This window comes from Diadema antillarum, unplaced genomic scaffold (genome assembly GCF_040938485.1).
Source record: "Diadema antillarum isolate AM-2024a unplaced genomic scaffold, OU_Dant_1.0 seq00002280_RagTag, whole genome shotgun sequence".
Classification (NCBI taxonomy): domain Eukaryota; kingdom Metazoa; phylum Echinodermata; class Echinoidea; order Diadematoida; family Diadematidae; genus Diadema; species Diadema antillarum.
Genome location: NW_027272904.1, coordinates 26,846 through 50,962, shown reverse-complemented (window position 1 = coordinate 50,962; position 24,117 = coordinate 26,846). Strand labels below are relative to the sequence as shown.

General features: G+C 39.2%; 1 protein-coding gene across 1 annotated transcript; it reads right to left on the bottom strand.

Moving 5' to 3' along the window:
• Positions 1-18,580: 18,580 nt before the first annotated feature.
• Positions 18,581-18,964, bottom strand: LOC139714460 (large ribosomal subunit protein eL6-like). Its single transcript, XM_071626170.1, has one exon. The coding sequence runs from the start codon at positions 18,962-18,964 to the stop codon at positions 18,581-18,583; it is 384 nt and encodes a 127-aa protein (XP_071482271.1).
• Between the last annotated feature and the right edge of the window lie 5,153 nt (positions 18,965-24,117).

Here is a 24,117-nt window from a genome sequence, read left to right as displayed (position 1 = left end):
GCAAAGGGTGTCATATCTGCCATGTCTGGAACTGAGTTGTATAACGAGGACTATGATGTTCTTATCCCCCCCCCCCCCCTTCCCCCCTCCAAGTCTGCAATGCTGGGGGAAGAGTGGTTTATTTCAAATGAAGTGCAGGTTAAAACCCTTATTTGCTGCTGTGTTTTCATGTGTTTTTGACATGTTCAAATGTAATGCAAATTCATATCAATTTGGAACAGCATACCCCCATGTTGTATGCATCATTGTGAAGGACAATAATTGTCCTTTATGTGAAAAAGGTCAAGAGGTCAACTCAAGCTCAGATGACGTCACGAACCTCATTAATGTTCATGAGGAAAACAATAAAAAACAGTAAAAATTTCAGAATTTTTGTAAAGGCTTGTTGAAAACTTGGTGATATAGCACTGAATTATTTTTTATTCTTTTTAGCACTATATGAGAAATATGTAATGATAATATGAAGGGGATATGTGTACATCTTATATTTTTAACATATTTTCAAAGTTAGTACACTTTCAGACAGCAATTCCACAGTGCAGCACATTCTCAGCCATATCCCTTAACAATTCAGTTCAGCATTAGGCACGAATAAGGCAATCTTGAGAGTGAATTGTGTGTTTCATCATAGACTGAATAAGTTTTATTTGTAACGCTATATTTCAATGTGTTCTTCAATGTCAAATTTAGAAAGAAAGTTCAAAAAGTAGGATAAAAATTACATAAAATATTGTGATAGATGTCATGTGAGTTGGGCAATACGGAGTGGATATCTCACAGGGAATAGCATTAATCCTTTGAAAACAAACGTGGACTATAACAAACTCTGTGCTACTTTCATATTTGTCACAATAAATTTGAAACACAATCCATTTCTCAAGAGGAAATACAAATCTATTTCTAACATAGTACAGTAAAGCCACAGAACATAATTTGAAACTGCCTGTCAGTTCCGAGCATCACAAATTCTATTTCTCACAACTGTGTGATGAGCTGAAGTCTTGGCGGTTTGACTACTAAATGGTTTCAAAGAGAATCCACATTGAATCATACAAATGTGTGAGCTATTTAAGTATCTGTCATATCAAGTAATGGCTAAGGATACAGGTTGATTGCACAGGAGGGATTGGTGCAGGCATTCGATGGTTCACATTGCACGCAGTCATGGCGAATCTGTATAATATGTGTGAAATAAATGACTTGTTAGCATGCATGTTAGGAAGTACATGTAGCCGTGATGCAGTTTATGTTAGATTAGACAGAATGTGGCATCAGAGTTCACAGACATTGAAATGGCAAGATGAAACATTACTCAGTACATGTTGGTGAATGAAGAGTGAGTTCAGAACGGGAGCTGGCGAACATCAACTTGGGTCAGGCATAAGACTCATATGGCATAATCTTCCTATGGTTTTGAAGACATGTGTTATTCCCTGTTCTCCGTCCCCATCCCCTCCCCATACCCAACAAAAATCAAGGGAATTATTTATCTTTCCTCTTTGACCAAATAACTTGCAGTATTGGAAAATTTTTCTTTTCATGTGCCATAGTGGTGCAGTCCCTATTGAAATTATGACAAAAATGTTTGTCACATATGCTACGAAATGTCCTAACTTTCCTCTCCTTCCCCCGCCCTTTTATTGATTGCTCTGTGTGGTAACACCATGCACAGTTTTTTGCTTCACTCTTGTTATTTAAGATATTATGCCCTTCCCGTTGCTCTTCCTCTTCCAAACCTGATTTACATTTATTGTCCTTTCCAAACTGTGCCAGCTGTGAAACCAATTCTTTTTGAAAATCTAAGTGACCATATGTTCTTTTAGTTGTGAGCCTTGAGCAGTTTGTTGTTTTGCACAGGTTGTAAACATTATATCTAGGAATTTATTACAGTAATATCAATGAGATGAAAAAAAAATTGTCTTCCACCACCTGTTTACTTTGCGGAGAACATTATGTTTACCTATAAGTTGATCGGATGGATCAACACCTCCCATATGTTTATTATGATCTTTAACAGCTACAGGTCGTTTAATATCTAGAGTTTTGAATTTTCTATTAATTATTACTTTTCTGTTAACAAAGTCAAAATCATTAGCATTATGAATTGATGTCATTGTGTGCAAGTCTCTTATTTTTTCATTGTACTATTAGCTTATTTCCATCCCGAAACCACTGCATATCCCGCGTTTTAGATATTTTGTTCCATTGTTGGTTTGTTGTTTTGAACTGTTCTGGATAGCCAAGCCTTCCCTTTTGTGTGGTGCCACATGCTGAGTATCCTTTTTGAAACAAATGATCAATAAGAGGGCTTGATGTATAAGAAATTGTCAAAATATGCTTGGTATCCGTCATTCCTTAGTGATTCACAAAGTTTCATAACAACTTGATAACCCAATCCCCTTCCATGCTCTGTCTTTGTCTTTCTCCCCTTCCCCCCAGTGTAAATATCAAAGTCAATTGTACATCCAGTTGATGACTCTGCCAGCTTGCAAACTTTAATTTCAAATTTAACTGGTTTATTCTTTATGTGTTGTCGGATTCCTGATTTTCCCTTTGGCTTCACCATTCGATCATGTAAACACACATTTTGGGAAGGAACATAAGATTCTCTATGTAAAGTTTAAAAATGACTGACGAGAACGTCAACTTTTCGTAATCTATTTTTCTTGTCGCCCTCAGTGTAGGGGTCTACAATATGTTGGAAAGCACTGATGGCTTTGAACGTTTTGAGGGGCGAGACAGATCGTGGGAAAGGAAAATTGTAAATAGGGTTCCGGGACCAGAGTTTAGGGAGACGAGAAACACGAACGGCCTGTTATGTGTGTTTTTTTTTTGTTTTTTTTTTTTTTTGTTCTGGCGTCCGTTAGACCTACTTTTGAACAAGCTCTAGATCTTAGTTGAATTTCATACATTTACCTCACCTATTCATGGCTATGACTATCATTGATGGCTAGGCGTATTATACAGGATAGGGTTAGAGTGCTGCGTTATTAGCACCCAGTCAGTGAAAAGGACTGGAATTCTTACACTTCTTCCACATAAATGAAGTGAAAGTCACAACAGGAAGCACTAAATTCCAATGTTGACTCACCTTTTGGTCTTCTTTTGAGATGATGGTTCCCACTCATTTGAATCACTATGAGTGGGGCTAGTATCAGCCAGATCGTTGTCACTGGAGAGATCAGTATCGGGTTCTGACAAACTTTGTGAAAATGCATCAACAGAATCACTTGAATCCGTAGAAAATTTACTTTCTGAATATATTTCACTATTAGAAAGATCCTTCGAAGTGATTTTGGTGGTGTTCAGACGGGTTTCAGATCGCAATTCACACACGCTGTGAGCACACACCAGCAAGCAGCACTGTAAGATAAAGAAGGCTCACAGAGCACCAGTGGAATTTGCACATTGTCACAGGCCTCTTTTTCAAAGGCCTAGGAGGATTCTTGATTAGCGCCATCTATATAGAAATTTGGTGAGCAGAATATTTGAAGTGTGTTCTATCTGCCAGTCTTTGCTCTAGCTCAATCGGAGCTGGGCAAGACCTTGAAAACTGATACCAAATAAATCAATGTTTAGTCGCAACACTGTTTCGACAGGATCACACAGGATGAATGGGGGCCCCATGTATGTGCGTAATGGAGGTATTGAGGGCTTTTCACACTTGTGTTTCTTAACCCCGGACTTTCTCTGACCCAGGACTATCGTTAGTCCCGTACCAATTTTTTCAGCTTTTTACACTCGCCAATTAGTCCCGTACTATCTCTTGTCCGGGGCTAAGGAGAAAACTGACCTTTTTACACTCGTATTTCTTAGCCCCGGACTTTCCAAACCACATGAATATTCATAATTACGCTGTGTACTGTAGGCCTACACATACACGCACGCACCGGCAGCACTTGATTACCTCGTTTCTGATTGGTCAGTGAGGGTCGGACTTCGTCTCCGTCGCTTAGCCCAGGATTATTTTTTCGTTCTGTTTACACTCACTTGCTTGGCACCGCAATTGCGGTGCTAGCACCGCAATTGCGGTGCTAACCCCTGCTATTTTGCAGGGCCAGATAGTACCGTACTATCGGTGGGGCTAGCCCACTTTGGCAAAAACGAGTGTAAACAGAAAGTGGGCTAAGGACAGTCCCGTACCAACGGTGGGGCTAAGGCCCCCCCCCCCCCCCCTTAGCCCCACCGTTGGTCCGGGGCTAAGCAAAATTTTACAAGTGTGAAAAGCCCTTTTGTGAGTTTTTAACAGAGGGTTGGGTGCCTGCTGCCAGGGTGGTGTCACCTTCCTGCTGCTACCAAGGGAGGAGAGCAGAAAAAGAGGAGTCTTAACCTTGAGCAGGCCGGGGTGCGATAGCGAAAGTTGGAGATGGAGGGAGAGAGAGAGAGGGAGACAGAGAGAGAGAGAGAGAGAGATAGAGAGTTGGGGGGGGGGGGGGGTTGGGGGCGCAGTGACTGACCACCGATTACGAGGTGTGGAAGTTAAAGACCCGATGCGCTTCAGATGCACAATGATTATTGTAAAGCTATGCAGCATCTGTGCGGATGTGATCTGTTCAAGAAGTGACTGGCGGATTTTACGCCAATCTGATTGCCGTCTCGAGCATTTGCTCTAAAGTGAAATCTATTGAAGTCATAAGAATTTTATGATGCACTGGAAAATGACGGTTCTCGTGCTATCAGGGTTGGTGTCTTATAATGGCAATCAGATAGAACTGTTGAAATCAGTCAATGTAAGAGTTGTGATTGTAACTGTTGTTTCAAAAAAAAATGAGTGGACATTTGCACTCTCATAGGAGTGAATACAGAAAAGAGTGCGTTTAATGTGAAATTGGAGTGATTCTCGAGTGAGAATGTCCGTTTTCGTTTTTTAGTGTGATATCAGGGATGATTCCAAAATCTTCGAGTGATGTCTGAGGTCACTCCAAAATGAGTGGGGGTGAACATTTTCACTCATGATTCACTGCTATTTCACCCAAATTCACTTGTGTGTGTGTGTGTGTTTACTCGTTTAAAAGTGAAAATTTTCACTTGATTCTTATTAGAATGTATCTATGTGCAATGACGTTACTATGCTCTAATCAAAGCGTCTGTTGAGAGTGGAGAGGGCGTTATGTTGTCTTGAACGCTATCGTTAGTGGCAGCGTAATGCCCTTGGCCTTATTGTTAACCGACGATTTTCTGTCTGATGGAATGATTTGCATACGTGAACAACTATCATACTAACAAAGAGGACACCGGATATTGGTTTTAGGTCCGTACGGCTCAGGACCACTTTATGGTATTCTTCCACCTCATGAAGTATAACCTTAACTTTACTCTTACATTATTACTTTGTACAAGTATTGTGTGTGGACCGATTGATTGTTTACGATGTTGTCAAGGTGTGAGATAAACAAGAAGGAAGAGGGAAGCGAGAAGGGGGAAAGTGGAAATTGAGAATAGTGTGAAAGGAGATGGGGTGTGAAGAGGGGAATGGTGACGTGGGGGCTTTTTGCAAGAGAGAGAAATAGAACATATCGCAGGAAGATTAGGAATATAACTTGCCATTGAACAATAATATGTGCACATCCTTACGTGGAAAATAATAGAAATCGAATGGGTTTATGTTGGGGAATATGGCTGTTGCTTGTGTGAGAGGAGCGGCTACAAAACACGCCTCAACTGCCCGATTTTATGTTATCGTTTTCACCATGAGAGCAAAAGATTTTCCCCACATGGGCAAACCCCAAAGATCCATCAAAGCGACCTTAATTTACATAGCCAAGATGGTGTCCGATCATGTAGTTGTTGTCTTATGAGGGTAATGTTGGTGGTCTGAGTTATGTAAGCATGTGCGAAATTTTAGGCCGATAGGGCGTGTTTTTAATTGTTGCCTAAAATGTTGCAAAAAGAGGAGAATAAGAGAATAATTTTAACCAAGCTTTTGGATGTGATCCTGATACTGAATAAAAAAATAGAAGGGGTGTATTTATGATAGCCCAAGTTTCAGCAGAAATATTTTAAAATTTAGGTGAAATTCATCGAAGCATTAGTGAGCCAGTGCTTGCAAAAGACAGCCATTTCAATTTTCATTTCCAGAAAAACTGCTTTTTAATAGGGATAACAAGTGTTAAAAAGTGGTGAAATCTGAAAAGTTTAAGTTATATCCATTTTTATGTGCTGATGCACTCATCCGATCATAAAAAATTTCTTTCATTTATGTGAAAGAACATTTAATAAGGCTGTGGGAGCGGTAGCGAGGGATCAGGATCTTGTGCGGGTGGAGATGGTCATTACCAAGGCTGTCGTGATGTCAGAATGTGGAAACTCTGCGCAGTTGATTTTGAAATTCGGACCGTTTTATGTTTTGTGTGGGGAAGGATGATATTTTACTGTTGGAATCAGTGGGGGATGATGTAGGCATTGTTGTGTGGGTCTAAAGTTGAAACGCTAGTGTGGCTAATTGATTGTTTTCTTAGGGCAGAATATCAATTCATCACTGGTGTATCATTGTGGATCACATTTCCAAAATAATTGTGCCGATGAGTTTGCGGTGTTGTTTACATTTTCGTCGTTGATATCATGTGATGAGGGGAAAATGATCCGCTAGGGGAGTGGGGAGGGAGTGGGAACCGAAAGTGGCTGTCGGTGTATCAGAAGGTTGTGATGAGTGAGAGAAAGCAGTGAACGATGAGAATTTGACAGTGGAAGGGTGGTGGTGAGATGGATGACAATGAAATGGGTGAAGTATGTTGTTCACTGCTGCAGTGTTGATGGAGACCAAACGTTGTGCTGACATAATGTGTTCCATTTTTCATTCTTGGCGCTGTTCTTATGTTTTCGTGTGGGGAAGGGTGAAGTTGGTTTTTCAGGTTCAGTCCATTGTGCGTATGGTTCGTAGAGTCGAGCGTGTGTTAGGCTGTTTTTGTTGGTTGAAGTCTTCGTGCAGCAAGTGAGAAAGTGAGTTCTTGCGTTATTATTATTTTTTGTTTTTGATAAACAGTTGTTTATGTGGTCTTCTTGGTTATTAGGCCTCATGCGGTTGTTTGTTTGCGGGGCAGAAATGGAGCTTGTTCGCAATAGTATGATGAAAGTTTTGAAGTTAGTTGTCAATGTTGTTATGGTGCGAAGTTCTTACAGCGAACATGGCGAGGGTTCTCATGATTTAGGTTAAGTGGCCCCTTATAGGAAGTTTTGTTATTATGGCAACGGATTTTGGTGTAAATATGAAATTTGCGTGACGCATAGGTTGTATTTAAGTGGGTTTGTAGGGCAATTGGGGTTAGGTGTGGTAGTATTGTGGTCTTGTTTGTAATTTTTACGTCAATATGATGTGATTGTGTGTGGGAACGGGATGGTCTCCGTGTTAGAGGTGTGGGATATTAAAAGAAAAAAGGGGTTATTTTGGGGCGGGAGGGATAGGGGGTGGGGTCGTTTTACGTTGAATGATGTTGTTAATGTTTGAAGATCTTAACGAAGTCATAACTGTATGTTGTAAAATAGAAGTTTCGCTCTGATCGGTGGTGGTGTTGGGGTTTGCTATTGATTATGTTTGTGATTTTTTTTTTCTTTTTTGTGCAGATGAGCGCCCGCGTTATAAAACGCATGAAGATTGTAGAGAAGGGGGAAATGCGGCGTAAGCAGGGGGGGCTAATGTTCTGCCGGCTAGCGGCAATCGCCGAAGGGTGCGACGAAGTGGTGGAGGTGTTTTCCGACGTGAAACATGAAAAGGTTGTAACCAAAATGATGGGGCTGGAGGCTGGGGCGTTGGTGACAGCAACTAACGTCCAGGAAGGGCCGGGGTACTACCGGTTGACGGACAAGACGAGTCTGGTGGGTATAAAGCTTATCTTCTATGTATTGAGATATTTCTTTCTTTCTGCAACTTTCTTTGCAATAACTCAAGAAAAACACGCCCTATCACCCCCATATTTTGCCCATGTTTAGTTCATGTCTCGTACATTATTTCATAAAATAACAACTACTAGATCGGACAACATCTTGGGTGTGTAAATTAGGGTCAAAGGTCATAAATGTTTCATCCTGTATCTTAGTGAATACCTGTCCTATGTTTCCCATATTTTTCACACGTATAGACGATGTCGCGAGATTCATTTCACAAAATAACCACTATTTCATCAGATGCAATCTTGGGAGTGCAAAGGTGGGTCAAAGGTCATATGTACTTGTTGCTGTTTTTTCGTTATAGTGTATACAGAATTTCGTACCTAACATGGCAGATATGACTCCCTTTGCTAAATGAGAATGCAAACATCACACGGCCAATGTCTCTAAACACAGATGAAACTTGTATGGTCATGCCTATTGCGATCAGGACTCGAATCATTGATAAAAAAAAATCGGATCACCTTAATTTGTCAGTGATGACAAATTACAATCTCTAGTTTTTATTTAGTAATTATTCAATCAATAAGGGCATGTTGTGGGTGTTGGACATTGAGATGTTTTATGTTAGGTTTTAGTATGTGTTTACAAGACAGTGAAAGTAGTCTTGTGTCAAACCATTTTTGATTATCTGGTTGTTTGATTCAAAGACTGGGGAGTATGTGTTCAAAATGCGATGTAGGTGTTTGGTTAGGAAGATTATGGGTGGAAGTTGAACGTTTTATGACATGGGAAGAAAAGGGAATATTACATTTGGTCACATTGGTAAATGAGATTTGGAGGTGATGCCTTATGTTGTGGTTGATCTCGTGTTTTTTGTTCGGAAAGTGAATATTTGACTTGGGAGTGAATATCAAATGTGCTAAGTTATCCATATCGGGTGTATTGGTTGTGTTCTAAAGGATGGGTGTTTTAAAAATGGTGTTGTTCGCTTCAATGTGGTGTTGCAGTGTGTGCTATTTGGGTGCGTATAGCTGTTATGTCAGAATTTAGGCCGGGCATGGTTGGGTGTGGTAATAAATGTGAAGTTTGGAATGAAGGGAAGATGGGTTGTGTTCATTTTTTGACGAGTGCATGATGTCAAGCTTTGTCATGTTATGCTGTGATGTTATTGTGTGTTTTCTTTTTTTAGATTGATGGCAAAGTGGCTGCCTTTCATGTGAATGAGGCGGCTGTCCGGGGCTTTACGTGCCCTGATGTCGTCGACTTTAAAGATCTCAAGAACAGTCCAAAGAAGAGGAGGGTATCTTTGGTCGGCGTGGTGAAGGATGTGAGTTATGTTTGTGATTCTTTAATTATTATTTGTTATGTTTAGTCTGTGTTTTTATTTTGGTGGATTGTATGAGGGGCAATAATCTTTTTTTGTAGGTGTTACACTTTATTGTATGAAGAAAAAGTTATTTGAGGTAAAGCTTGTGTTATTTGTTGGGCACGTGAGTTGTTCAGTTTTGTTGGTTTTTTTTGTGTGTGTGGGGGAAGCAAAGGGTGGGGGTGTGAAAGTGCTATTTTTTGTTGTCCCTTGTTGGGGTCATTTAGGGTGTTGTATGTCGGCGTGTGCGGGTATGTGGGGAACCTAAGTCTATGCGTGGAGTGTGGATAGGTCATTTATTTCTATGTGGAAGAATGGTGGTTTTGTAACATGTGAGGGTGTTGGGTGTATGTGTTGTTGGTGTGTCTGATGTGCGTGTGTGTTTTTGTGTGTGTGGGGGGTGGTGTGTGTGCATGTGCGTTCGTGTGTGTGTGTCGAGTGTGCGTGTGTGTGCGTGTGTGGTGGATTTGTTTTATAGAGTGAGTCTTTGTTTTGAATGTTCATGTTGAGGTGCTTTGAATGGGATCGATGAAGACGGTGCTAACTGTGTGAAAACAGGGTGTTGTGATTTGTAACCACATTTTAGTGACAGGTGCGTTGGTGTAAAAATAGTATGTCAATTTGTGAATTGTCACTGAAACGTGGTGATAGAGCATGTTAGTAAATGGAGTAATGATGATGGTGGTGGTGGTGTGTGTGGAGTTTGTTCACAAAAAAATTGATGATTCGATTTGTGCCAAATGGACAGGTAATATTTGTGGTTGAAGGTCAAGAAAAGTAAAGAGAGCGATGAAAAAATGTTGCTCCTTTTAATTACGACTTCAAATTTGTGGCTTTACCTGTGATGACCATTGTGTTTTACTTGATAGGTGTTGTTTTCTTTGTGGCCGTGCCTGTTCGACGAAATTTGTGAAAATGGGCTTATGAGTTTTTGCGATGAAACTCTTAATTGAATGTGGTTTGCCCCAGTTGGGAGGAATTGGTGTGGTTTAATTTTGTTTGCTTTGAATTTTGTTTTTTAGGTTGGTGGAGATAGGGCGAAGAAGACGTTGAAATTAGAGGAGGCGACCGGAAAGATTGTGACGGTGAATTTGTGGGGGGCGTGTGCCGGTACGTCCGTGTGTGTAGATGACCCTGTGAAGGTTGTAGCAGCCGAAGTGCTGAGTGAGACGGTGGTGACCTCTTGCCCATCAACGAAGGTAGAGGTGAGTTGATGAAGGTTTTTTGGAAGTGTTAATATTTTTTGTGTGAGAAGGTTTGAGCATGTTTTTTTGTGTGTGTTTGTTTTTGTTGTGGGTGTTTGTTTTTGTTATTGTTTTGTTTTGTTTTGTTTTGTTGTTGTTGTTGTTTTTTTTTTCTTTTGGTGTTCCAGAGTGTTGAAGTTTCAAGGCGGTGGTTCAATCCCGCAGGGAAATTATGTTTATGTTTGTTGGGAGCTTGATGTTTGGTTCGCCAGCAAATGCTGTGATTTTTAGGTGTTGGTGAGTGCGCAGTGTGACGTGTGCGTTCGAGTATGTCGAATTATGTTAGTGCTAGAAAATGTGGGGAGTTTCCTAGGTTTCGTGCGCGGTTTCCTGTCCGTGTCTTTGCTTTTTTTTTTTTTTCATTTGATTTCATTTCACATTCATGCGTTTTGACATGCATATTTTTTTTCATTTTCATTTTCAATCAAACAGGTTATATGCTTTGTCATGATTACATATGTTGGAACATAATTTTTGCAGTAATACATGTTGGTTCGTAAAAGAACTTCATGGGAATGAAAATTGTGAGGCCGTTAAAAAGCGAACTTGTGGATTGCAGTCCCCTCACTCACGTTGCGTTATTACTATACATTAATTATATTTGAATTTATAACACCATTCACGATATGTGTGCTGACGAGCTAAACATTGAAAGTATGCAGTTTTCATTCTATCGAATCGGATGGCTACACGAAGTGTTTCTCTCCTAGTGTTCACATACACATACACACACACACACACACACTCACACACACAAAGAGACAAACACAGTCACACACACACATATGCTCATGCCTATACGTATGCTTATGCACATACACATACAGATGCGCATATATGCACATATGCACATACAAACACACACACATGCACTCACACACACACACACATACACATATGCCGACAGATACACATATGCATATACACATGCTCAAGCAGACACACACACAGATGTTCACATTCGCACACACATGCATGTATGCACACACGTGTGCAGCGACGTAGAGTTTGCACACACAGAAGAGAGCATAGGGAGAGAAAGGGGGGGGGGGGGGAGAGGGTGGTGTTTTGGGGAGAGAGTGGAGAGTTTACTCAGGGCGCAGGGTCCCAGAAAAAATGACTTCGTTCAATCCACCCCGCAGAAAAGGTTTGACTGCATGGGGTGGTCGGTTGGATCCTCTGAAACACCCCTACAAGAGATTTAGGTTGTTTGTGACTCCAAATCGTGGTATCAATAAAATTCTACAGGCCAGTTATTGTAAAACGAGAAATGTTCGCGTGCATTTTAATTTGCGAATTTCGCGGGTGCGAAGATTCGCGAAATTAAAATGCACGCGGATGTTTAGGAAAATGAAGAGAATAATAGGACGTTTTTTTGCTTCATATATGTGTTTATATATGAAGAGTTTGTTTGCCAAAACCGATAGGTGCATGTTTGCCAAATGGAGATATTTGCGAGTAAAGGTCAAGAAAAATAAAGAGAATGATAGGCAAATTTTTGCTTGTTTTGACCATAACTTCAAAAATATGCCTTTATAGTGAGCAATGTATCATTTAAAAGGTTTTATTTTGTTCTTTATGACAGTGATCGCGCTTCAAAATCTTCAGAAATGGGCTTATCGGTTTTTGCAAACTAACTTTTCATATGTTTTTACGAAAGCTAAGGAACACAAGAGTGTGTTTAATTCATTGGTGGTTACTCCAGCGCATGTTTGTGTTTCATCTTTACAGAGAAATTTATCTGCGTTTTTGAATAAACTTCCTTTATGAACATGAACAATTATTGCTTTTCTCTGCTCTCTTTCGGGATTGTTTTGCTTAACCATCGCTCTGTTAATGCTCAAAAGGGCTAACATTAGAATATTATTGGCTTTGCTCTCTGTGTTCCCTTTTTTTCAAAGGGAAATTTGTGTGCATAGATTACTAAAAACTACATGTGTGTGTGTTCTCTGAAATCAATTTTGTGCTGAAAGTGCGACGGGTGCAACTTTTTCATGTATTTTACTATTCGAAAATGATATCTTTCTTTCAATGGCCGTTTATTATGCCTTTGTTTACAAATATTGCTGTAACTTGAGAATGCTTCAGTATATTCTGTGCACAAGTTGTGCGAAAAATGTGCGAAAGGAAGGACATGCTCATTGAGTTTTTTGAAATTATGGGCTTTAGTTTCTGAGTTATTGATAGCTGAATCATAATTGGATATTATTAGTTGCGTTGGCTGTAGAAGATTTTTTTTTCTACAATAGTCAATAAAAGGTTTTTTTTTAATTGCATCTGTGATATTAAAAAATCAAAGTTTGTTGCAGCATTAGGTGTTTTGGGGGTTACCAATCAGCTGTGGGAATCCGGTTACGATGGTAACCATGGTCAATATTATAACTTACAATGAACCCTAATGTGTTGCCGACATCTCAAGCAACGTGTGTTTATGAAGTTTTATGCCGGTTTGGTGATTATTTCATGAAATAAATGTGAAAACTGTGATAAGTTGGGTTTTTTCAGTGCCCAAATAGTGACAAGTGTCATTGACCTTAGTGTTTATTTCTAGTCATTTTTTTTCGTCTTTATTTCTCCGAGTTGCAACTTGTGTGTTGGGCAGAAGCCCGCTGTGTTGCGGTAAGCCGGGTGGGGGCTCATACCCTGTGATTGCGATTCGGGCGTCGCAATCACTGGTTGTGCGCTGTCACTCTGCTTACTTCAAGTCGGAGAAATAAACACGAAATAAAAACGTCTAGAAACTACAATATGCAGCCTCCCGGCTTGGTGTGAAAAGTTAGTTTGGAGGCGAAATCCTTGTTTGTCGAAGAAAAAGTGTGCGTGCGCTAAGACTACCACACGCACCACTGCACTGGCACATGTAGCATGGGTAGTGGTGAGTGTGATAGTCTTGGCTTGCGCAGACCCCTTTGCGTTTGTTCCAACAAATAATGATGAATAATGGCGAGCGAAATTCTACTGCCACCACAATTTGGAACCACATGCTACCTGGGGGTGTTCATGGTGGTCCCATCTACCACCTTTCTGGTCAAACTTTTTGTGTGGGGTGGGTTGAACGAACTCTTTAATTAAGCCTGCTACAGGAAGTAGCGCCATGACTAGGTGGTCAGCATTGTCGATGTAGTGTGAAGAGAAAAGAACATTATTCAAGCAGACAAAATAATCATGGGGGACATATCAGTTATCAAATTCTCTAAGTTACTAGAGAATGTTTTCAAACTAAGAGAATCTTTTATGTTTATCTGAAGGGGATTGCAAAATTTTAGGTCACTGTTGATTAAGGTGGGTTTTGTAAATAGGGTTCGGGTAATGGGCGATTTTGTCTGTCTTTTGCTGTTGTGTTGTTTTATGATCTTTTCTGTTTTCAGAGTATGGGGTGAGTTTTTGTCTGTTTGTTTGTTGGTGTTTGGGTGATGTGTGTGTGTGCGATTGATTATCTACGTGTGTGCGAGATCATTGTAACCTTAAAGTCTTAATTAATTGTGTGGTTTTGTTTTGTTGAATAGGAGTAATTGTTTTTTTTTTTTAAAAGCAGTTTGTGATCTTCTTTCGGTTGTTGAGTTATCTATTTCCATTGTGTTCCATATTTGATGCAAAACCGGGTTTTGTTTTCTTGATGTGCAAACTCTGCACAAAAAGAAGAAGAAGAAGGGGATGTCAAAAAGTAATAGAAATATCCGTGTGAAGCAGAGTAATCAAATTATATATTAATATAATATAGGGTCTAACTGTTGTAGAATAGTTTCGGTGGTCTCATGCACACTATGATTAGTTGTCATACACATTCACTCATCACAGTCGTTCTCTATGGTCACGACCAGTACATTCACTATGTTCATAACAATGGTGTTATGCCTCTTTGTGTAACAAAGCTGTTTTAAAAAAACATGAATGGTTTGTGCCTGCCAGGATACACTCGGTCATTATTGCAGTCATGTATGTCAAATTTAGCCCAACTACTTAGTATTACATCTCAAATAATAATTAGAGTGGTCAGTGTTTTCGCAAGGCGAATGTGAGGGGGTGTGTTTGTTGAAGAAAGTAGAACTAGAAGGTTGAATACGATCGACGCGATCGTGATAATGTGCTGTATGTGCTCAGTGCTGTGCGCATTACGCCCGATGCTTTGGCTGCTAATATGTGGCTTGGTCGCATTCAGACAATATTAGTAGGTTTTTCTTGTTCCTTTTTCCCTGTCATTGTCTTTTGTGTGTGGCTATTGGCAATAAGGTTCATTTTTCTTTTCTTTTCTTTTTGCGCTATGTGTTGTGCCTCTCGTTTATGGAGTAATGGCGATTTTGGTCTGGGTTTGTCCTTTAGCCAAAATAAGGATGTAGGCTGGCAATCTGATGCAGTTTAAAAATTGTTAATAAGACTTGTTGGGTTGTAGGAAGAAGAAGTTTTCACTGTTTGGGCTCATCAGTCGACGGTGCGAGTGATGGTGTTTTGGGTGCTTGAATTGTGAATACTGGATATTGGGTTATCAATAAAAGTTTTGAGGGTTTTTGTGATGCGCTATGTGTGTTATTAGCATGGGCAGTGCTATTACTGCGGGTCTGAAGTGACCCTCCCACTGAGGACATCTCACCTTTTTCCCTATATTAGCGTGTGCGGAGAATGAAAAATTGATGCATGGTTTTTCAGCCAACAGGAGTATAGTAATGAGAGTGTGAGTGCTTTCTGTGTGCGTGATCTTTTGTTACAAGTGCGCAGTGACCGTGTTGTCTGGGGGTCGGAGAGAAGAGGGGGAGGGGGTTGGCTGATGGGGCACTGCGATTTGAGCTATTATAATGTCTACGGTTAGTGCCACATTGTCTGCTGCCCTCAATGAACTTTAATCTGTCAATACATGTGTTTGACTTGTGGGGAGAGAAACTTTATTCATTATCACGCAATTTAGCCTTCAAGTGTAGGCTTAAGTGACATCTTTTAAATAGTTATTGTGTTGATTTGTGGTGTCGTTAGAACGATGTTAACAATTGGTGAGTCCTCTATGTTACATTGTAGATTTTATGCTTTTGTGTCTGACTTCCTTTTAAAAAAGAAAGAAAGTATCAATGTGTGATATTGAAGTCCAGTTGTGTTCTTGTCATGTTTTGTTGTGTTTTGTTATGATTTATTGTTTTGTTTTTGTGTTTGTTGGGTGTGTGTGTTTGTGTGTGTGTTTTATTGTTTCACATAACCCTTTCTTTATTTTTCCTTTCCGCTTCTCCCTTCATTTCTGCCCTTGTTTTATGTAATAGTTTCCCTTCCCCCCATTGCACATACTAGTAGTTTCCCTTGTGTATTCCCTGTTTTCGTTTGAGATTGTGTGTTCTTTTGTTATTTTTTTCCACTATGCGCCCATATGAAAATACATGCGTTTTTTTCTTTTGTTGTTGAGGGACCTTGGGTCACAAGCTATGCCTCAATAGGGTCTATTCGTTTGCCTTTCTCAAAATGCTGCTATACCCTTTCTTATCATTTCACATATTCTTGTAATTCTAATATGTTCATGTGTTTGCCGAAATTTTTAGTGTTGGTTGTTGTTGTTCGAATATGCTGCAGAAAGAAAGTGTCAATGTTATTGTTATGTTATTGTTATATTGGTTATTGTTGGAAGAAAGACAAATGAATAAGTAAACTTGATTTTCCACTTACGTTGTAACCATTTTGGAATGGTGCTTTATCTATTCAAGTTTTTGTTTTTGGTGTTCATCTGAAAATTGAGGGTCCCATTTTCCTCTTATCAGCAGTGTATGCTGTGTTATGCCCAAATGTTTTGTTCATGTAAGTTGAAAAGGGTGTGATGTCTTTGTTGTTGTTGAATGATTAGTGAAATTTTGAATGGCAGTAGAAGATGTGTTGCCTAATTGCAGAGATTCCAACCCAAAGCACCTTCTGATCTGGGGACTTTCTCGTCTGAAACCTTTAGCAAACGGGAGGGTCCAACTTGATGTGTGCGAAGTGCGTAGTTTGTAGGGTGCTGGGTGCTCTTTGGTGTTATCTAAGGCTTTTTTTTGTTCAACATTCAACAGCAATGAGCGAGAAATCCTTTCCAATGTGAGACACAGAGCCAGGGTGGGAGAAATTAGATCTCAAGGGGGAGAATGGGAGATTTTGCGAAAATGGTTTTTCGGCGGGTGATTTCCTGTCAAAACGGGTGTGTTGGAGTCTCTGTTATTGCCACAAGCGTAGGGTTCAGTACCTTTTCTTTTTGCAGGACTATGTGGAAACATAATAGTTCAACAATGAGGTGGCGTATTGTAGTGTGTGTTATCTTGAGTGTTTAAGACAAATATTATTTGTTGTTTTCATAATTTGGGTGAGACTGTTAGTTGCAAAATTAAAGATGAGAGTAGAGGACTGAACATTATGGTTTAAGGCTATATTTGGAGGATTGGGGTTTGTCAGTGAGGGGTGTGTTTGTCAGTTTGCTATTGATTTTTTTATTGTTTTTTTTATATCATTCTAATGTCAATTGTGTCTTTGCAATTTCAGGCGCACGGTTCTGTGAGAAGAGAAGGCACGATCATTGCCATCTCTGATGCTGCGGATGGGTAAGTGTGAATATGTGCGATGAGCGTTCTGTTTTAGCCCATTCATAAAAGAGCTTCCCACATGAAACATCCAACAAAATATCGAACAACTCAATAACATTTTGACAAGTTTTGAGAAAATGTTTGCTCTGATTGGCTGATTTCTCTGTGCTTGTTGAACACAAGAAGGAAAGGCGAGCTCTTTATTAGTTTGTTTCTGTTTAGTTGCAGTTTTGATGTTTAGTTGTTAATAGATTAGTAACTATTTCGCAGGATGAAGGGAACTGAAGATATTGTTATGGGTGCATTCATAGTGATGTGCGCTGTGTGGCAGTATTGAGGAGTTAGGTAAGTGGTCATGTTGACCGATATCCATTATCTGAGGGTGCTCATCAGTGGTCGTCAGTGTCGACAATTGATGGTGCTGACCAATTTGAGGGAAATTTCTGGTTTTGATTGGCTGAGATGCTCTGGTCAGTGTTGTGTATGTGGTGCTTCAAGTTGTCAGCGTCGAGAAGTATTGATGAAATGCGGCCCTGAGTTGTGACTTCATGCAGTGCGGAGGATTCCTTTGACGTTGGTCGGGTGGTTGGCTGAATGGTTGGGTGGTCGGGAGGGGGGGGGGGGGGCTTTCTGTGAAGGAACTTGGCGGATGTAACGTGTGGCAAGCAAATTATATTCAATAAGTGCAGAGAAATCAGCCAATCAGAGTAAAGATTTTCTTAAAACTTGTCAAAATGTTATTGAGTTGTTGGATATTTTGTTGGATGTTTTATCTGAGAAGTTCTTTTATGAAATGCCTCTTAGGTGGTTGGGCGGGTGATTGGTCCTTTGGTGGGTTTGTTGCCAGACCATTTTATGTCATGAACTGTCTGTGCAGACTCAATTTTACCAAAACTTTATAGGTAAGCAATGATTTTGGGTCATATATGTGCCAGATTTGTCTTTTGTTTATGTCAGATAAGCGTTACTATGGTAACCACAATGGTACCAAAACCTTGTGGGTCAAATAACTTGTATGTCTTCAAGTATTCAAAATGAAATTTAGTATGTGTGACAATCTAGAGGTGTAGTTGTGTAAAATGTCAGTGAGCAAGTGTAAGGGAAATGTGTTGGTGTGGTTACCAGTCATTTTGTATCAAAATGATCCATTTGATTTATGAAGGTAAAACTTGGTTCGTTTGTTTGATGGTCTTTAAGGGCAGTTTGCTTTGTGTTTATATTGGGGTCTGTGTCGCTGTGCATGGTGATCACATAGCAACACTGGGGTGGAATAATTGTATGCTTGTAAGTGTGGTTGTAGTTTTAGTACCTGTTTGTTTTTGGTTTTTGTTTTATTTTAGGGGGGGGGCCCTATGGTGTGCGTGTTGTAAGTTACAGGGCCGTTGTGGATGATGGTGTGAGATGTCGTGATATTGATATGCCCAGATGTTATTAGAAATACGTTTTTAGACATAGTCAAAAGTTTATTTTCCTGGTGGTGTTCGATATTTGGTTGATTTGTGTCCAAAGTTTATTCGATGTTTTGTTTTTTTCTCAGATTTCCTCTTGAAGTGGTTGTGCTGGAGAGTTCTTCAGTGCTGCTGGCTACAGAGTTTTGGAGGGAAGTTTTGGAGGAAATGGTGTTACCGTGCAGAGTTTCGTATGAGAGCGACTTGAACAGGGAAATCACGCAGTTGGAACTTCTTCAGTGACATCCTAGAGGGGCGCTGTTTCAGGAACACCACCCTCTTGCCCTTGTAACGTCCAGCCAGGAAAATGAGGACTGTGCCCGGTGTGATGGACGGCCTCAGCTTGGACCTGTGCTGGCTGTAGGGCTTCTTGCGATTGTTCAGCTTGCATGGAAGGTCCTCAGTTGGGTAGTAGCGGGGCAGCCTGTTGACGCGCACCACACGCTTCCCTCCGTTCTTCTCACCGCTGATCTGCTTCTCCACCTTGGCTGGCTTCCTCTTCCTCTCCTTGTTGATAACAGCCTTCTTCTTCATGTGCTGGGCTGTCCTTTTGTACATCTGATGTCCCTCCGTTCTTCTCACCGCTGATCTGCTTCTCCACCATGGCTGGCTTCCTCTTCCTCTCCTTGTTGATAACAGCCTTCTTCTTCTTGTGCTGGGCTGTCCTTTTGTACATCTGATGTTCCTTTGTTTTTATTCTAGTCATCACTAGTTATTCATGCAAGCGCTTAGAACTTATCACAGTGGCTTGTTTTGTTTCATGCGCTGCTGTTTTTACTCTTTGTCACACGAGGCCCATTTACACTTGCTTGGAAAAATCGCGATTTTTCTAAAATCGCGACATTTGGGTGTAAGTTGCTAAGCAACTACACCCAAACGCCCTCGAAACATCGCCAGAAAAATCGCCAGCCGGAGTGCGATTTTTTGAAACTTCGCGAAGTTTGAGGCGAAGTTAGCGAGTGTAAACCCAAGCCGCAGAAATATCGCGATTTTTCATCACGTGACTTTCGGTATCGGATTGCACCGGGAGTTTACGCGCACTCCCCTCTTTGGAACGTGTGTAGAATACGTCGGTCACTGGCCAGAGTACTACACACACGGTATAAACGGCCGATCCTCGATCGGCTCGTGGTCTCTCACCTTCCTCTCCCTGATGAAACTAGTACGTGAAAACTACTACATAGCAAACTTGAAGTTCTCCAACCACGTATCATCACCCCATGACAAGTTAACAAAATTATGTTCTCCCAGAAAATGCGTTGATTCAGATTGTGGGAGTGCCCGTACTGCTCTCGATATACATTGTTTGTGGAATACAGGAGTACGTAACAAGTGTGAGTTCTTGCTGTCGCCTGATAAAATACCAGTCCTAACTTCCAAGTCCTACTTCTCACTTTCGTCATATCGGCAAAATTTCATGATCCTCCTGAATGCTGCTGTAGATGAAGTTTTACACACCTACTACGTATGTGATCTAATATAGCAAGCTCTATAGTTTTACCGTAAGTAAACAGTCGCGAGAAGCACAAATTTATGTGTGCATTGTACTGATAAAAAGCCCTGCTCAACATTCCAACCAGCTGGCTGTGATCAAAATACGTGTATACTGTATAAGCACTGCAGTGAAAACGAACAGAATAGCGCGCGCTTCCACTCAGCTGCCGTGTTGAAAAGAGGTAAATTACGCATACGCACTACCGACCAAAATATCGCGATGTTTCGTGTGAAGCTCAAACTTCGCATGCTTTTGCGCAAGTGTAAACGGTGGACCAAAATATCGCGATTTTAAAAATCGCGATGTTAGTAAGTGTAAATGCAGCTACCACGGTCGTCTGGGTTTGTGTTTATTTTTTTTTCATTTTTCTGATTGTTTCTTTTCGTGTTTTTTCCTTTGTCATTCATGTTCTGTCGTTTTATGCCGGTTAGTAAGCTTTGAATGATGATGTTATTTGTTTAAGTTTTGATATGAAGCTTTCTGTTGTTATTGGTTTTGTTTTTTTTAAGTGAAATAGTAAGTTCATGTCGTGAATATTATTATTTGACTATGTTCTAGTGTTCTCTGCATTTGTGTGATGAGCAGTTTGGTTGCGGGTGTTATACTTTTGGTTTGATGTTGTATTGTTTTTGAAGAAAAGTGTTACCTTGTTTTGAAAGCAGAGCACCTGTTCATTTGTTCATGCGTGTCATAGGCATGTGTGATGATGTTTGTAGATGAAAAGTGAAGTGTGTTAAAATAGTTATTGGGTTTCTACTTATGGTGCTGTTGTTGGTTTGTTTTTGTTTTTAAAAGTTGTGGTAAGAGAACTGTATGACGAAAAGAACATTAGTTTTAAAAATTGTGTGATTTCAAACTCAGGAGTTTATTTGAGTGTGTGAGGAAGAGGTTTTTGTTTATTTTTCTGTTACTTTAAATCTGTTTTGTGGTGTGTTAAAATGTTATCAAAGCCCTTTTCGTAAGTCAATGTTTTTGATTGATTTGAAGTTAACCGTTTTTAATTTGCTGTTCACTGGTTCCCCATTTGGGTCCAAGCTGTGTCTGTTGTTGTTGTTTTTGTTTTTTTTTGCGGTTGTTCTTCTCAATTTTGTGCCCATTTCATTTACAGAAGTGACCAAATGTCATTTTTGAGCGATATGGGCAGTAAAGCGTTCCCTCTATTGACATAAAATAAATGGGTAATGTGGCTTATGTTTTTGTTCAGGGATGTGGGTTTACGTGTTTTAACACAAAAAGAAGAATAAAAAAAATGAAATTTGTTGGGTGGTATGGGTTAACTAAGTGTGGGGGATGACATATTATGGGCTCTGTCAATAAAGTTTGAATCATGATAAAGTTTTTTTTTTAACTTTCTGATGTGCTTATGTCGTTGGTTTTGTTTTTTGTGCAGAAAGCAGTGAGTTCATGTAGTGAATATTATTATTAGATTATATGTTTTGTGATCTTTGTTTTTGTGATGAGTAGTTTGTGAAGTAGTTGTTTTCGTTTTAGTTTGAAGTTGTATGATATTGTTTTTGGGAAAAAAAGGCCTAGTTTGAAAAGTAAGGCATGTACACAACATATGGGGACATATGTTTACTGCGTGTGGTGGTTTTTGTAGGAAGAAGTGGCCAGTTTTGAAGTAGTTTTTGTGTTTCTGCTTACGATGTTTTTTTTTTTTTTTTTTTTTTTAGTAAGTAATGAGAGAACAGTGTGAGAAAAAGTTTTTTTTTAAAATTTTAGAACTGTATGTTTTCAAAATCAGTGGGCGTTTGTGTTAGTTTGTGAGGAAGGGTTTTTTGCGTGTTGTTTAAATTCTTTGATAGTGTTTGTGATGTGTTAAAAGATTATGAAAGAATTTATGGTCTGTCAATATGCTTTGATTGAGTAGATGTTAGGATCCTTTATATTTGTTGTTGTGCCAAAATCTGTGTGTGTGAGTGTGCGGAGTGTGTTTGTTTGCTTTTGTTGTGTTTGATGTTCCTTTTTTTTATACTAGTCATCACTAGTTATTCATGCAAGCGCTTAGAACTTATCACAGTGGCTTGTTTTGTTTCATGCGCTGCTGGTTTTACTCTTTGTCACACGGTCGTCTGGGTTTGTGTTTATTTTTTTTTCATTTTTTTGATTGTTTCTTTTCGTGTTTTTTCCTTTATCATTCATGTTCTGTCGTTTTATGCCGGTTAGTAAGCTTTGAACGATGATGTTATTTATTTAATTTTTGATATGAAGCTTTCTGTTGTTGGTTTTGTTTTTTTTTTAAGTGAAATAGTAAGTTCATGTCGTGAATATTATTATTTGACTATGTTCTAGTGTTTTCTGCATTTGTGTGACGAGCAGTTTAGTTGCGGGTGTTTTACTTTAGGTGTGATGTTGTATTGTTTTTGAAGAAAAGTGTTACCTTGTTTTGAAAGCAGAGCACCTGTTCATTTGTTCATGCGTGTCATAGGCATGTGTGATGATGTTTGTGGATGAAAAGTGAAGTGTGTTAAAATAGTTAATGGGTTTCTGCTTATGGTGCTGTTGTTGGTTTGTTTTTGTTTTTAAAAGTTGTGGTAAGAGAACTGTATGACGAAAAGAACATTAGTTTTAAAAATTGTGTGATTTCAAACTCAGGAGTTTATTTGAGTGTGTGAGGAAGAGGTTTTTGTTTGTTTTTCTGTTATTTTAAATCTGTTTTGTGGTGTGTTAAAATGTTATCAAAGCCCTTTTTATAAGTCAATGTTTTTTGATTGATTTGAAGTTAACCGTTTTTAATTTGCTGTTCACTGGTTCCCCATATGGGTCTAAGCTGTGTCTGTTGTTATTGTTGTTGTTTTTTGCGGTTGTTCTTCTCAATTTTGTGCCCATTTCATTTACAGAAGTGACCAAATGTCATTTTTGAGCGATATGGGCAGTAAAGCGTTCCCTCTATTGACATAAAATAAATGGGAAATGTGGCTTAGATAAATGTTTTTGTTCAGGGATGTGGGTTTACGTGTTTTAACAGAAAAAGAAGAATAAAAAAATGAAATTTGTTGGGTAGTATGGGTTAACTAACTGTGGGGGATGACATATTGTGGGCTCTGTCAATAAAGTTTGAAGCATGATAAAGTTTTTTTTAACTTTCGGATGTGCTTATGTCGTTGGTTTTGTTTTTTGTGCGGAAAACAGTGAGTTCATGTAGTGAATATTATTATTAGGAGATTATGTGTTTTGTGATCTTTGTTTTTGTGATGAGTAGTTTGTGAAGTAGTTGTTTTCGTTTTAGTTTGAAGTTGTATGATATTGTTTTTGGAAAAAAAAGGCCTAGTTTGAAAAGTAAGGCATGTACGCAACATATGGGGACATATGTTTACTGCGTGTGGTGGTTTTTGTAGGAAGAAGTGGCCAGTTTTGAAGTAGTTTTTGTGTTTCTACTTACGGTGTTTTTTTTTTTTTTTTTAGTAAGTAATGAGAGAACAGTGTGAGAAAAAGTTTTTTTTTTAAATTTTAGAACTGTATGTTTTCAAAATCAGTGGGCGTTTGTGTTAGTTTGTGAGGAAGGGTTTTTTGCGTGTTGTTTAAATTCTTTGATAGTGTTTGAGATGTGTTAAAAGATTATGAAAGAATTTATGGTTTGTCAATATGCTTTGATTGAGTAGATGTTAGGATCCTTTATATTTGTTGTTGTGCCAACATAAGGGGGTGCATGGGCTTGTGTTAGTCTTTTGTTTGTTTAACTTTGTCAGCAACTGTTATGCTCGAACAACTTTTTTTGAATGGTTGAAGTTTGAGGGAATTGTTTTATGTTAAGTTTTACATGTTGTGAACTTTAAAGTTGTTTGAAGGTCAAAGGTCACAAACTAAATTTGTTGTGTCTACTCTTATCATGACGCAGCCAGTTTGCCTTGTAATGCTTATAGATGCATTTGAGCTTAAAATTGAGTAAATATTGCCAATTTTGTGTGAATGCTAAGGGGAGGAGTGTTGTTAGATTTTTTTTTTAATTGCGATGACTTTGGTTACTTGATTTGGGGTTCGTAATTTTAAAATATGTTCAGAGACAATTTTCATCGGGGAAGAAAGAAACAAAATTTTGAACAAAAGTTGTGCGCTATGGAACATATATAACAAATAAGTAAAAATATTTGAAAAGGTGAGAATCGAAACATGTTGGGTAACTTTTGAGAAATGAAAACTGTGAATAAACAAGTAGCAACACGTACAGTTGTGCTTTGAAGGCCTGTTTGTTTTTATGGGTCAAGAAAAGAATGAA

Coding starts and splice junctions, on each gene's coding strand:
- LOC139714460 (XM_071626170.1), bottom strand. CDS start 18,964: ATGTACAAAAGGACAGCCCAGCACATGAAGAAGAAGGCTGTTATCAAC.